General features: G+C 43.9%; 1 protein-coding gene across 2 annotated transcripts in view; it reads right to left on the bottom strand.

Annotated features, from left to right (window-relative positions):
• Positions 1 to 14,734, bottom strand: part of hip1rb (huntingtin interacting protein 1 related b) — a 37,579-nt gene that overhangs the window by 18,502 nt on the left and 4,343 nt on the right. For both annotated transcript variants that reach the window (XM_064937250.1, XM_064937249.1), the window contains exons 2-9: positions 8,788 to 8,851; positions 8,266 to 8,408; positions 7,470 to 7,526; positions 7,124 to 7,204; positions 4,443 to 4,519; positions 4,047 to 4,108; positions 3,204 to 3,344; positions 144 to 201 (exon numbers count right to left, since the gene is read on the bottom strand). In XM_064937250.1, coding sequence (XP_064793322.1) covers positions 144 to 201; positions 3,204 to 3,344; positions 4,047 to 4,108; positions 4,443 to 4,519; positions 7,124 to 7,204; positions 7,470 to 7,526; positions 8,266 to 8,408; positions 8,788 to 8,851 — 683 coding nt within the window. The remainder of the gene's footprint in view (positions 1 to 143; positions 202 to 3,203; positions 3,345 to 4,046; positions 4,109 to 4,442; positions 4,520 to 7,123; positions 7,205 to 7,469; positions 7,527 to 8,265; positions 8,409 to 8,787; positions 8,852 to 14,734) is intronic.

Raw genomic sequence — 14,734 nt, forward strand, 5'->3', positions numbered from 1 at the left:
TATTTGCAATGGCTCAGGGTAACAGGCCAGGGGGAGGGACAGGCAGGATTGTGCTGCAGCCTCCCTGTTATACTGAGGCTCCCTTCCTCCCTCACGTTCCTACCCCCTCATTTACTAGCAGCCCGAGCTCCTGGGTGACTTACCTGTGGAACTGGTCATGGAAACGATCACGATGTCCTTGCAGGGTGTCTGCTGGGAGACCTGAAATCCAGGACATGCAATAGACAAAGTCACAAAAAAATACTTTGAAACAAGTTGAGTCTAATCATGTTAGCAAAGCGTAGTTTAGAGCAAGTAGACACATGGAACTACTATAAATAATACTTTGCATCACATTTGTGATCTCCAGTTATTTTCCTTTCATTGATTAGACTACCAAAGGGACATTAAAAATTCAAATCTATGCTTCACGGAGTCTTGGCTGAACGACAACAACAACATACAGCTGGCTGGTTATACAATGTACAAGCAAGATAGAAAAGCGGCGTCTGGTTAGACAAGGGGTGGCAGTCTATGTATTTTTGTAAACAACAGCTGGTGCACGATATCTTAGGATGTCTCGAGCTATTGCTTGCCTGAGGTAGAGTATCTCATGATAAGCTGTAGACCACACTACCTACCGAGAGAGTTTATCATCTGTATTCTTTGTAGCTGTTTACATACCACCACAGTCAGAGGCTGGCACTAAGACAGCATTGAATGAGCTGTATTCCACCATAAGCAAACAAGAAAACACTCACCCAGAGGCGGCACTCCTAGGAGCCGGGGACTTTAATGCAGGGAAACTTAAATCAGTTTTACCAAATTTCTATTAGCATGTTTAATGTGCAACCAGAAGAAAAATAACTCTGGACCACCTATACGCCACACAGACGCATACAAAGCTCTCCCTCGCCCTCCATTTGGGAAATCTGACCACAATGCTATTCTCCTGATTCCTGCTTACAAGCAAATATTAAAGCAGGAAGCACCAGTGACTAGATCAATAGAAAAAAGTGGTCAGAGAAAGCAGATGCTAAGCTACAGGACTGTTTTGCTAGCACAGACTGGAATATGTTCCGGAATTTCTCCGATGGCATTGAAGAGTATACCACATCAGTCATTGGCTTCATCAATAAGTGCATTGATGACGTCGCCCCCACAGTGACTGTACATACATACCCCAACCAGAAGCCATAGATGACAGGCAGCATCCGTACTGAGCTAAAGGCTGGAGCTTCCGCTGTCAAGGAGCGGGACTCTAACCCGGATGCTTATAAGAAATCCCGCTATGCACTATGACGAACCATCAAAACGTGCAAAGCGTCAATACAGTACTAAGATCGAATCGTACTACACCGGCTCTGACGCTCGTTGGATGTGGCAGGGCTTGCAAACTATTACAGACTACAAAGGGAAGCACAGCCGAGAGCTATATGCTCGCTTCGAGGCAAATAACACTGAAACATGCATGAGAGCACCAGCTGTCCCGGAAGAATGTGATCACGACTTCCGCAGCCGATGTGAGTAAGACCTTTAAACAGGTCAACATTCACAAGGCCGCAGGGCCAGACAGCTTACCAGGAAGTGTACTGCGAGCATGCGCTGACCAACTGGCAAGTGTCTTTACTGACATTTTCAACCACTCCCTGTCTGAGTCTGTAATACCAACATGTTCTAAGCAGACCACCATAGTCCCTGTGCCCAAGAACGCTAAGGTAACCTGCCTAAAGACTACCAACCCGTGGCACTCGTCTGTAGCCATGAAGTGCTTTGAAAGGCTGGTCATGGCTCACATCAAACACCATTAGACAAACCCACTCCAATTTGCATACCGCCTCAGCAGATGCACAGATGATGCACTCTATTGCACTCCACACTGCCCTTTCCCACCTGAACAAAAGGAACACCTATGTGAGAATGCTATTCATTGACTACAGCTCAGCATTCAACACCATAGTGCCCTCAAAGCTCATCAATAAGCTAAGGTTCCTGGGACTAAACACCTCCCTCTGCAACTGGATCCTGGACCTCCTGATGGGCCGGCCCCAGGTGGTAAGGGTAGGTAACAACAAATCCACCACGCTGATCCTCAACACAGGTGCCCCTCAGGGGTGCGTGCTCAGTACCCTCCTGTACTCCCTGTTCACTCATGACTGCACGGCCAGGCACGACTCCAACACCACCATTAAATTTGCTGATGACACAACAATGGTAGGCCTGATCCCCGACGAGACAGCCTATAGGGAGGTCAGAGACCTGGCCATGTGGTGCCAGGACAACATCCTCTCTCTCAACGTGATCAAGACAAAAGGAGAGGATTGTGGACTAAATGAAAAAGAGGACCAAGCATGCCCCCATTCTCATCAACAGGGCTGCAGTGGAGCAGGTTGAGAGCTTCAAGTTCCTTGGTGTCCACATCACCAACAAACTAACATGGTTTAAGCAGACCAAGACAGTTGTGAAGAGGGCAAGACAAAATATATTCCCCCTCAGGAGACTGAAAAGATTTGACATGGGTCCTCAGATCCTCAAAAGGTTCTACAGCTGCACCATTGAGAGCCTCCTGACTGTTTGCAACACTGCCTGGAATAGCAACTGCTCAGCATCCGACCGCAAGGCACTACAGAGGGTAGTGTGAATGGCCCAGTACATCACTGGGGCCAAGATTCCTGCCATCCAGGACCTCTATACCAGGCAGTGTCAGAGGAAGGCCCTAAAAACTGTCAAAGACTCCAGCCACCCTAGTCATAGATTGTTCTCTCTGCTACCGCATGGCAAGCAGTACCAGGAAGTCTAGGTCCAAGAGGCTTCAAAACAGCTTCTACCCCCAAGCCATAAGACTCCTGAGCATCTAGTCAAATGCATACCCAGACTATTTGCAGTGCACCCCCCCTTTATACCACTGCTACTCTGTTGCCATCTATGCAGTCACTATAATAACTGCCTACATGTACATACTACCTCAAATAACCGGTGCCCCCGCACATTGACTCTGTATCGGTACCCCCCTGTATATAGTGCTGCTCTTTAATTACTTGCTACTTTTATCTTTTATTCTTATCTGTATTTTTCAACTGCATTGTTGGTTAGGGGCTCGTAAGTAAGCATTTCACTGTCAGGTCCACACCTGTTGTATTCGGCGCATGTGACTAATACAATTTGATGTTACAGTACATGTTGAAAAATATGTCATGCAGTTGAGATTAAAGATGCTAACGTACAAGCGTGCAGCTTGAAGAGCAGCTTGACGGTGAAGTGGTAGAGGTGACTGCAGTCCTGAATGACCTGGATGAGGGGAGACAGGCGACACTGGCCTGATGTCAGCGTAGAGATGGCAATGGACGTGTTGAGCTGCCGGATCACTGCAGATCACACGTCAATGTAACACATAACAAACACCACAATAAACAAAACCTTAAAATGGGGAGGATTTGGTATCGCCGGCTTGCTTGGGTTAAACACCTTTCACTGTCACTAGTTCAGAAATACAGCACTTGGACAATGGCTCACACATTTATGAATCACCCACTCTGTGGGTAGAAAACAGTTATCAGCAGATCTAGCAGTAGGGTGGGTAGATGTGTGAAAGCACAAGGCGGTTAGGAGCTCCCATGTTTCCTGAGTACAAGATGCCCAGTTAGTCACGGAGGCAGGCAGGGTTGTTTACAGTTGTAGGGTTTGTTTATAGTTGTTCGGGATCACAGGCTGTGACAACATCCTGCAGGGCAGGGAGGTGCATGATGCAATTACAGCCAATCAGAAGAAAAATAATTAATGTCCTCTAATAGCAAACATTTATAACCTATTTATAGGGCTTTGGTGAAATGACATGAGGGCCCTAATCATACTAAACAAACAAAGTGGTTTAGAAATGTGTTTCCCTTAACTTTTGGGGGGGGGATTAACTCACTCCCTCAACAGCATTACAAGTGTGTGCTCACAAGTCTATTTAACTGGCCACTATCCTGCCCCTATTCCATTTTAGGCACACAAACCACAGCCCTGTACCTCAGGTTACCCATCCTTTGAGAGGTGGAGGTAGGGGCGAAGCGGAGGATTCTCACCTGTCTCGGCTAGCCTCAGCTCTGTATCCAGGTAATCAAACACTTCCACAGTGAGCTGGAACCTGCAGGAGTGAAGTCGATACCCCCCTTAGTAACAAGGCTAATGGCTTCCTTAAGAAAAGAGCAGCAGGTTCTCTCCCTTGTCTCCACAGTTCTCCATCTCTACTTAAAATGGCGACAAAATGGTATGTTGGCCTTCTTTGAATCAGAAAGAATGTTAAGTTAATATTTTATATCAATAATTTACTTCACTTGATCTATGTCAATTAAACGTATACACATTTGTTTGATGTCCCTGTATGCTATTCTGATAACTCCTTAACAGGAGAGGGAGTGCACGTGAGAGTGCCAGGGATGTGTGGAGACTGGAGAGGGAGGAGTAGAAAACACACTCACACATTATTGATGTCTGTTCCTGCAACGCGCTCCAGAACCTCATCTGTTACCTCTAGGTTGGCTCGGATTTCAGAATGCTGCACAGAAGACAAAAGGATTGCAAAAATGATCCAACAATTCTTGTACATCATTTCTCAAGGATGGTACAACATTAGAAATATCTAATGACCTCACATGTACAGTGGGGCAAAAAAGTATTTAGTCAGCCACCAATTGTGCAAGTTCAACTATGACAGACAAAAATCACATTGTAGGATTTTCAATGAATTTATTTGCAAATTATGGTGGAAAATAAGTATTTGGTCAATAACAAAAGTTTCTCAATACTTTGTTATATACCCTTTGTTGGCAATGACAGAGGTCAAATGTTTTCTGTAAGTCTTCACAAGGTTCTCACACACGGTTGCTGGTATTTTGGCCCATTCCTCCATGCAGATCTCCAAGAGCAGTGATATTTTGGGGCTGTTGCTGGGCAACACGGACTTTCAACCCCCTCCAAAGATTTTCTATGGGGTTGAGATCTAGAGACTTGCTAGACCACTCCAGGACCTTGAAATGCTTCTTACGAAGCCACTCCTTCATTGCCCGGGCGGTGTGTTTGGGATCATTGTCATGCTGAAAAGACCCAGCCACGTTTCATCCTCAATGCCCTTGCTGATGGAAGGCGGTTTTCAAAATCTCACGATACATGGCCCCATTCATTCTTTCCTCTACACGGATCAGTCGTCCTGGTCCCTTTGCAGAAAAACATCCCGAATGCATGATGTTTCCACCCCCATGCTTCACAGTAGGTATGGTGTTCTTTGGATGCTTGGATGCTTCTTTGGATGTTCTTTGTCCTCCAAACACTTCAAGTTGAGTTTACCAAAAAGTTCTATTTTGGTTTCATCTGACATTCTCCCAATCTTCTTCTGGATCATCCAAATTCCCTCTAGCAAACTTCAGACAGGCCTGGATATGTACTGGCTTAAGCAGGGGGACACGTCTGGCACTGTAGGATTTGAGTCCCTGGCGGCGTTTTGCGTTACTGATGGTAGGCTTTGTTACTTTGGTCCCAGCTCTCTGCAGGTCATTCATTAGCCCCCCCCCCCGTGTGGTTATGGGATTTTTGCTCGTGATCATTTTGACCCCCACGGGGTGAGATCTTGCGTGGAGCCCCAGATCGAGGGAGATTATCAGTGGTCTTGTATGTCTTCCATTTCCTAATAATTGCTCCCACAGTTGATTTCTTCAAACCAAGCTCAAATCAAGTTTGAGGTTGTGACTGTTTGAGGTTGTGGACAGGTGTCTTTTATACCGATAACAAGTTCAAACAGGTTCCATTAATACAGGTAACGAGTGGAGGACAGAGGAGCCTCTTAAAGAATAAGTTAACCACTGGCACAGTGGTTAAGGGCGCTGTACTGAAGCGCCAGCTGCGCCACCAGAGACTCTGGGTTCGCGCCCAGGCTCTGTCGTAACCGGCCGCGACCGGGAGGTCCGTGGGGTGACGCACAATTGGCCTAGCGTCGTCCGGGTTAGGGGGGGGTTTGGCCAGTAGGGAAATCCTTGTCTCATCGCGCACCAGCGACACCCGTGGCGGGCCGGGCACAGTGCGCGCTAACCAAGTTTGCCAGGTGCACGGTGTTTCCTCTGACACATTGGTGCGGCTGGCTTCCGGGTTGGATGGCGCTGTGTTAAGAAGTAGTGCGGCTTGGTTGGGTTGTGTATCGGACGACGCATGACTTTCAACCTTCGTCTCTCCCGAGCCCGTACGGGAGTTGTAGCGATGTGACAAGATAGTAGCTACTCGATAATTGGACAATTGGATACCAAGAAATTGGGGAGAAAAAGGGAGAGAATTCAACAAACAAAAATCAAATAAAAAAATTCTACAATGTGATTTTCTGGATTTCTCTCTCTCATTTTGTCTGTCATAGTTGATGAAATTATGAAAATTACAGTGGGAGAACTTGCACAATTGGTGGCTGACTAAATACTTTTTTGCCCTACTGTAAATCATTTCAAATGGCATACATTGTTCGTTTAATTAGGTGGCATTTTGTGAAAGCACTTGTGGCAATGCATACAGTGGAAAGATAAGCCAATGTCTCCTTATGGTGAAGCATGCAGTACCCCAAAATTGTAGAGCAGGGGTGTCAACTCATTCTGGCCGCGGGCCTTATTTCGGTCTTCACCGAGGTCTGCAGGGCCGCACATAAAATGGATAATATTTCCTTGCTGTCAAAATGTACGAAAACAGTTCTCCACCCATTACTTTTGGAATTATCGATGCTACCTTTCTTTTTGATTACTTTTAGCAAGTTGGACAGAGTGAAGAGACAATAAAGGTCCATTATCATCTATAGACCGTTTTGATTTGGTTTTAGTCATTCCAATGTGGATTGAGATTGTTGTTTCCCGGAATTTTTATATACATTTTTTTATTACGCAAACCACCCGTGGGCTCGGATCTGGGCCGCGAGCCTAGAGTTTGACACGTGCTATAGAGCAGGGGTATTTAACCATTACTCAACGAGGACAGGAGCCTGCTGGTTTTCGGTTTGATCTGATAATTCATTGCACACACCCGGTGTCCCAGTTCTAAATCAGTCCCTGATTTGAGGGAACAATGAAAAAACACAGTGGAACTGGCTTGGAGGTCCAGAGTTCAGTTTGAGGGCTAAAGAGGGTAGGCTTACCTTCACGTGGAACTCCATCTTTGTGCAGAGCAGCTTAGCGTACAGAGCCACCAGCTGGCCATATCTGTCATGAAGGTTGCCCTGGAAACAAAAGTGAGCGAGTAACAAGCATTGAGCTGTGCTTTACTTCAACACAGCAAGAAACATCTCCCATTCGAGCCTTTCCTCTAATCTGCAGCAGACAAAAAAATAATTTTTAAACATGTCCTGCATTTTTGCCTAAACTAAATCATTAAAAGGGATTTCCCCCATTTCAAGCCATTTGAAATTAAATTTGTTCGCCCAAAACTTATTCAACCTATTCAAGCACCCCCCAACAAAAACACAGCACAATCTCCAGACTCACCCATAGTTGCCCTGTTTCAACTATGTTACTGTGATGTCTCATGCAGTCCTGAAGGCTCTGGAGGGCAAAAAGGGGATAGATAAGGTCAATTCAATAATAATATTGAAACAGTCACTCAATAATGTTCAATTACACAATTAACATTTCACCATTAAGCTAATTTGGACTAATTACGGCCTGTGGTCTGCATAAAAACCTCCATGCTTGGGTCTCCCAAGTGGTGCAGCGGTCTAAGGCACCGCATTGCAGTGCTAGAAGCGTTACTACACACCCGGGTTCATTCCCGGGCTGTGCCCCAACCCAGCCCCATAGGACGGTGCACAATTGGCCCAGTATCGTCTGGGTTAGGGGAGGGTTTGGCCGGTGGGGCTTTACTTGGCTCATCGCACTCTAGCGAGTCCTTTTGGCGGGCCAGGTACCTGCAGGCTGACCCCAGCTGAATGGTGTTTCCTGACACATTGATGCGGCTGGCTTCTGGGTTAAGCTAGCGGGTGTTAAGGAGCGAGGTTTGGCAGGTCATGTTTCGGAGGATGCATGACTCCACCTTGGCCTCTCCCGAACCCGTTAGGGAGTTGCAGCGATGAGTGAGTTTGTGAGCTCTGCTCAAAGAAATATTGCATGGTTTTTTTAAATATACTATAGGCTACCAATTATGCAGTATTTTCATCTAAGATCTGTGCCAAATTGTCCACCTAAAACCTTCATGTGTATTTTCCTTTTGTGTATGTATGTATGTATATATATATTTAAAAAAACAGAACCGCAGTTGTACTAGAGTGTATAGAGCAGATCTTACGTTATGGTGGCCATCCCGCAACACTTTGTGCACCACGTGGCAGAACTTCCAGCTGAGGATGGAGTTGCTGGACAAAGGGAGGCCCAAGGCATAGGACCAGAAGGTAAAGGCTCCCTTCTCTCTGTGGGTCCCCAGAATGATCCCTGTCGGGCCGTCAAGGAAGAGCCAAGAAGCAAAACACAAAGCCAAAATAATACCTCTTGTTCCCTCACATATATATTCTTTCATTTTCTCTTGCTCATGTATGATGATAAAATTCACAGTATTTTCAATCTAAGGAGATTAAAATAAGCAATGTTTCCATCGATGCCTGCAACAGTAAAATATACTAGGTGGCTGTATAGAATACATGATGGCAAATGTCAACTCTAAAAAGCAATTACCTACAGTACATTAATTCAGCAACTCGAGTGGTTAAAAACAGCCCAGTTGGAAGACAGTGGGTTATCAGGCGTACAAAGTTTGGAGCAAATAATAGCAAAAGGTTTGCTGTTTCCAGTTTGGGGTTATATTGAAGGATACGGCGTGCATGTTTCTCTTTCACAGGCGCCTCGTTGGAGTTGATGGCTTTGCTGATGCTGCTGAGCTGGAGGAGAGAGTAGAGAGAACAGGTTCAGGTCATAAGTCACTATGGCTACCGACCTACCACTCAGTGACATAAAACAAAAACATTTTAAATGGGAGCTAGATTCAACTTGAGTAGAAGACAATCCAAAATGTGAAATTTGGAATTAATAAAGAGCGCCATTTCTATAAACAAAATCAAATGTCAAAACAAGACACTTTAATGAACTGGCACCTTATACAAATAAAAGCCATACTGATCATCTCTTTACTTGGTTTTATTTTAGGGCCACACCACCATGCCAATCTTTATGTCCCATGTTTGTGTACAGTATATTCATGTACAGTATAGTCAGATGACCCAGGAGTGAGGGGGTGATAGGTTGTGTTCACTAGACGTGATCAGCAAGTCTCCACACACCCATACTATCAGGTGGAGTGGTAGCAGTTGACAAGGCAACCCTTGTTTCAACAGCACAGAGGGAGGGAGTAGTCTTTCAACAGCACAGAGGGAGGGAGTAGTCTTTTAAAACACAACAAAGGTTACTGATAAGCCATACTGTGTTTTGAAATACAAGGCCAGGGAGGAGTTGTACTGGAGATGCTGAGAACACAGCAGATTGCACTGTGACAGAATCAGAAAAATGATTGTGTATGTTTTACATGCAGAGGCTCATGTAATAAGGGTTCAATAACCCCTGTTTTTCCTTCATTAGGCTACTGTGAGTAAAGAAGACTGAACAAGCCCATAGGCTTCTGTTCCATTTACTTTGGTGTGTCCATTCATTTTAAAACATATGACATGCTTACAGCATTCCAAACGTAATTTAACGGATCCCTGCATTAGAGGGATTACAATACCTGTCAAAATGAGCATTCCTATCAGTTGAAACCCTACATGCTACAAAAACACTACATACATCAGGGCATCCTCTCTACATGTTTTGTTGTCGATAATGACAATGGAAGAAAGAAACATGTCGTCACCAGCAACACAGCGCAAGCGTCCTGGCACTCAGGCAACTAGGCTAACAGGTATATCAAGTCCAAGTGAATGGAGAGGAAGGGAGAGAAGCAGATAGTCAGAACTAGGTCTCAACACTTTCCTCAACGTGGTTGTGTACACTACATAGGCTTGGCCCAAAACTGATAAAGGCATAGTTAGTAACGCTAGAGGATAAGGAAACGCTCTGAATCCAAAACATGACAAGCATATTGTGACCTCTGATACAAATAACAGTGTGTTTTAAGCCAGTCTTGTCATAGTAACCCTCAGTCTAACTTGTCCTTACATAAGATCTGCATTGAAGCAACAGTTCTGAACAGTGAGAACAAGCTATATTTTGACTGGCCCATACAGACCCACTGAAGACTAGCGCTACAGATTGTAATTAATAAATGAGGGAAATAAGTGTAAAATATCACATTTCTCTAGCCGACTCGTTCAGTTAAACCTGTCACATATCTCCAGACTCGACGGAGGGTAGGATCAAGAGCACCAAACAATGGACTACCATAGCATTCCTCACAACACAAGAACACGGAAGCATTGGCCAATAGCTCCTCATTCGGAGATCACCACCCACTCTCCCTGTGGCCCAGGATTGGCAGACACATATTATACATGTGTAGACCACAGCAGGTGAAAAAGATAAGATGGAGGAAGTTAAAAGCTCTGAAACCCCTGTTCACTCACAAGCCTGCTGTTCCATTTCAGTTCAACTAATTACATAACTGACTAATCCAGCTTGCAGTAACACGCATGAGCTGTTATGGTTCATTTATACAGATTATCTGGCACTATCCCAGCCTCTCTCTCGCCCCACTTCCCCCTCAATAACCCACAGAAAGAGACAATGGTATGCTACACTGAGCAGGGGCAAATGTACATCTGTATGTTCAGTAGTAGTCAAAAGTTAGGACATCCCTACTCATTCAAGGGTTTTTATTTATTTAGACTACTTTCTACATTGTAGAACAATCGTGAAGACATCAACACTATGAATTAACACATATGGAATCATGTAGTAACCAAAAAAAAAGTTAAAACAAACCTAAATAGATTTTAGATTCTTCAAAGCAGCCAACCTTCTCCTTGATGACAGCTTTGCACACTTCGCATTTTCTCAACCAGCTTCACCTGGAATGCTTTTCCAATTGTCATGAAGGAGTTCCCAATTATGCTGAGCACTTGTTGGCTGCTTTTTCTTCTCTGCGGTCCAACTCATCTGAAACCATCTCAATTGGGTTGAGGTCAGGACATCTGATGCAGCACTTCATCACTCTCCTTCTTGGTTAAATAGCCCTTACACAGCCTGGTGGTGTGTTTAGGGTCATTGTCCTGTTGAAAAACAAATGATAGTCCCACTAAGAGAAAACCAGATGGGATGGCGTATTGCTGCAGAATGCTGTGGAAGCCATGCGGTTCAAGTGAGACAGTGTCACTATGAAAGCACCCCCACACCATCACACCTCCTTCAAGCTTCACGGTGGGAACAACACATGCAGAGATCATCTGTTCACCTACCCTGCGTCTCACAAAGACACGGCAGCTGGAACCAAAAATCTCAAATTTGGACTCATCAGACCAACAGACAGATTCCACCAGTCTAATGTCCATTGCTCATGTTTCTTGGCCCAAGCAAGTCTCTTCTTCTTATTGGTGTCTTTTAGTAGTGGTTTCTTTGCAGCAATTTGACCATGAAGGCCTGATTCACGAGAACAGTTGAGATGTGTCTGAATCATTTATTTGGGCTGCAATTTGAGGCAATGAACGTAGCCTCTGCGGCAGAGGCAACTCTGGGTCTTCCTTTCCTGTGGTGGACCGCATGAGAGCCAGTTTCATCATAGCGCTTGATGGTTTTTGCAACTGCACTTGAAGAAACTTTAAAAGTTCTTGAAATGTTCCCGGATTGACTGACCTACATGTCTTAAAGTGATGGACTGTCATTTATCTTTGCTTATTTGAGCTGTTCTTGCCATAATATGGACTTGGTCTTTTCCCAAATAGGGCTTTCTTCTGTATACCCCCCTACCTTGTCACAACAACTGATTGGCTCAAACGCATTAAGGAAAGAAATTCCACAAATCAACTTTTAACAAGGCACACCTGTTAATTGAAATGCATTCCAGGTGACTACCTCATGAAGCTGGTTGAGACAATGCCAAGAGTGTACAAAGCTGTCATCAAGGCAAAGGGTGGCTACTTTGAAGAACCTCAAATATATTTTGATATGTTTAACACTTTTTTCATTACTACATGATTCCATATGTGTTATTTCATAGTTTTGATATCTTCACGATTGTTCTACAATGTAGAAAAAAGTAAAAAATAAAGAAAACCCCTTGAATGAGTACGTGTGCCCAAACTTTTGACTGGTACTGCACACACAGTCACTCAATTGCAAAATAATCCCACAAACATAGGCTCATACAGACCAACACACGTTTTACTTCACCCTCTGGCTGTATATACACAGTGATAGAAATTCACTCACTCTGGTATTTACATGACATTTCTTCCTAGAATACACACATACATCTTATCGTAAACACAGGGAAGGAGAAATACAATCCTCACATTTATCGGATATCCGAAGCAAGCCTGGCAAAATTGGCCAGCAATCCCACAAAAGCATAAAGACTTCATTTAGTTAGTGAAACTCTGGAGCCACCACAACCTACCAACCTCCCCCTCTACCAAAACACGCAGTCACTAAACAAAGCACAGAGGGGCTACTGTGCGCTTAAGGGGACCACTCAGAGCGAGGGGAGAGATGGAGGAAAAAAAGGAGAGGGGTGTCCTGGTTAACCGTTCTTGAGAGGCTACTGCTAGTGTTAGACCCCTTGGTTAAGGGGACCACTCAGAGCGAGGGGAGAGATGGAGGAAAAAAAGGAGAGGGGTGTCCTGGTTAACCATTCTTGAGAGGCTACTGCTAGTGTTAGACCCCTTGGCTAAGGGGACCAGAGCAAGTGATGGTTTGGATTAGGGATGGACAAGGTTATTTGAATATCTGAACAGACGTTGGTATTAGATTACTCTCCCAAGTATACTTAGCTTTGTCTAAAATGAAATAAAATGATGTGACATTGCTACATAGCCTACAAGGATAGACCATTCCACTCAACATTTTTATAAAACAGTATGACAGTTATGAGTGCGCCACATAAAAAAAAGATGCACCGGTTGCCTACATACGTTTCACACGTGTAGCTTGTTGTTATTGTCGTCAATCAAAGTGGTGCTTCAGTCAGAGGTTCCATGTGTAGCAAGTGAAGTGCAGTGGTGGAAAAAGTACTTAAAGATACCTTAATAGAAAAATCACCCCAATAAATGTGTCACCCAGTAAAATAGTACTTGAGTAAAAGTCTAAAAGTTATTTGTTTAAATATACTTAACAAAAGTAAATGTAATTTCTAAAATATGTTTAAGAACCTTAAGTATAAAATCATTACACATTCCTTATATTAAGCAAACCAGATGGCACCATTCTTGTTTTTATATTTACGAATATAACTACACGATAAAACTCAGACATAATTTACAAACAAAACATTTTTGTTTAGTGAGTCCGCCAGGTCAGAGGCGGTAGGGATGTTCTCTTGATAAGTGTGAGAACTCGACAATTTTCCTGTCCTGCTAAGCAATCGAAATGTAAGTACTTTTGGGTGTCAGAGAAAATGTATGGAGTAAAAAGTAATTATTTTCTTTAGGAATGTAGTGGAGTAAAAGTTATCAAAAAAATACAACAAAAAAATTGTGAAGTCCAGATACCTCAAAAAAATACTTAAGTACTTCACGCCACTGCTGAAGTGGGAGATTTCTTATCATTGCCAAATGGAATTAAAATGACAGAATTTGCTAACTGAGAAGGAGTAGGCTACAATGATCAACCATGAATGGAGTCGTTTTAGACACTTGACAGGGAAGCATAGCAACATAGCCTCAATTAGCCTTGCTACTTTAGCTAGCTAGCTTCTTTACAATGATTTGATGCAGTCAAGACAGGTACTACCAGATGGTATGATAGATAAATTTGTTGCTGCCATATGTTAGCTAACTAGAGCGGGTCATTTTGGCTACTTTCTTCCTCCCCCCATGCCAGACTGTCAGATCGCCCGCCGCTCCTTTCACCCCTCACCCCACCCTCCTGCTGAAACAAAATGTAGTCAAATTCCTTTTTTTTTTTATAAATGTATTTCGACAATCTGGATATGCAAAACAATATCATAACTTGAATACTGAAATAATTTCAAAATGCCCATCCCTAGGTTAGAGGGGTGCTTGACAATGAGGGGTTTGTGGGAAGAGGAAGGCCTGTCAGCTGGGGTAGAAGATTGGTTTGATGGGGGCCACATTCTGGCACACAGCGCCTGGCACAGAGGCCTCAACAGATGGCCATAGAGCAGCATGGCTGCAAGGAGGCTCCATAATACATTCAAACTGACTGTCACTCAGAGGAGAGATCGAGACGGGGGGGGGGGGGATCATTGTTACACTAACCTGATCAGAGACTGCATACAGTGCATAGTCCAGTGAAGTGTGAGCAATACAATTTACAGAACTGCTTGAAGTCTAGAATTGAAGGTTGGCAATGTCACAAACCAACAAAAGACCTAGCTTGTCTCTCACTGGCAAGCTCCCTCAGTTTACTCCCTCATTCATACAAAGAAACCAAAAACATTAAACAGTAGTGTAAAGTACTTAAAGGACAATTCCATCCCAAAACAATGTTCTGGTATTTGCTTCATTAGTCCATTGTTGACATAGTCCCAAAATGTTTTACTTGTCAGCAATCAAGTTCTCAATATATGTAACTTACAAAATACAGAAATGTTCCCCTTATGATGCATGCTTAATAAGGATTGTGAAATTACGACTTTTTATTTTGATACCGAACTATAG

The sequence above is a fragment of the Oncorhynchus masou genome, chromosome 25 (genome assembly GCF_036934945.1).
Source record: "Oncorhynchus masou masou isolate Uvic2021 chromosome 25, UVic_Omas_1.1, whole genome shotgun sequence".
NCBI lineage: Eukaryota > Metazoa > Chordata > Actinopteri > Salmoniformes > Salmonidae > Oncorhynchus > Oncorhynchus masou.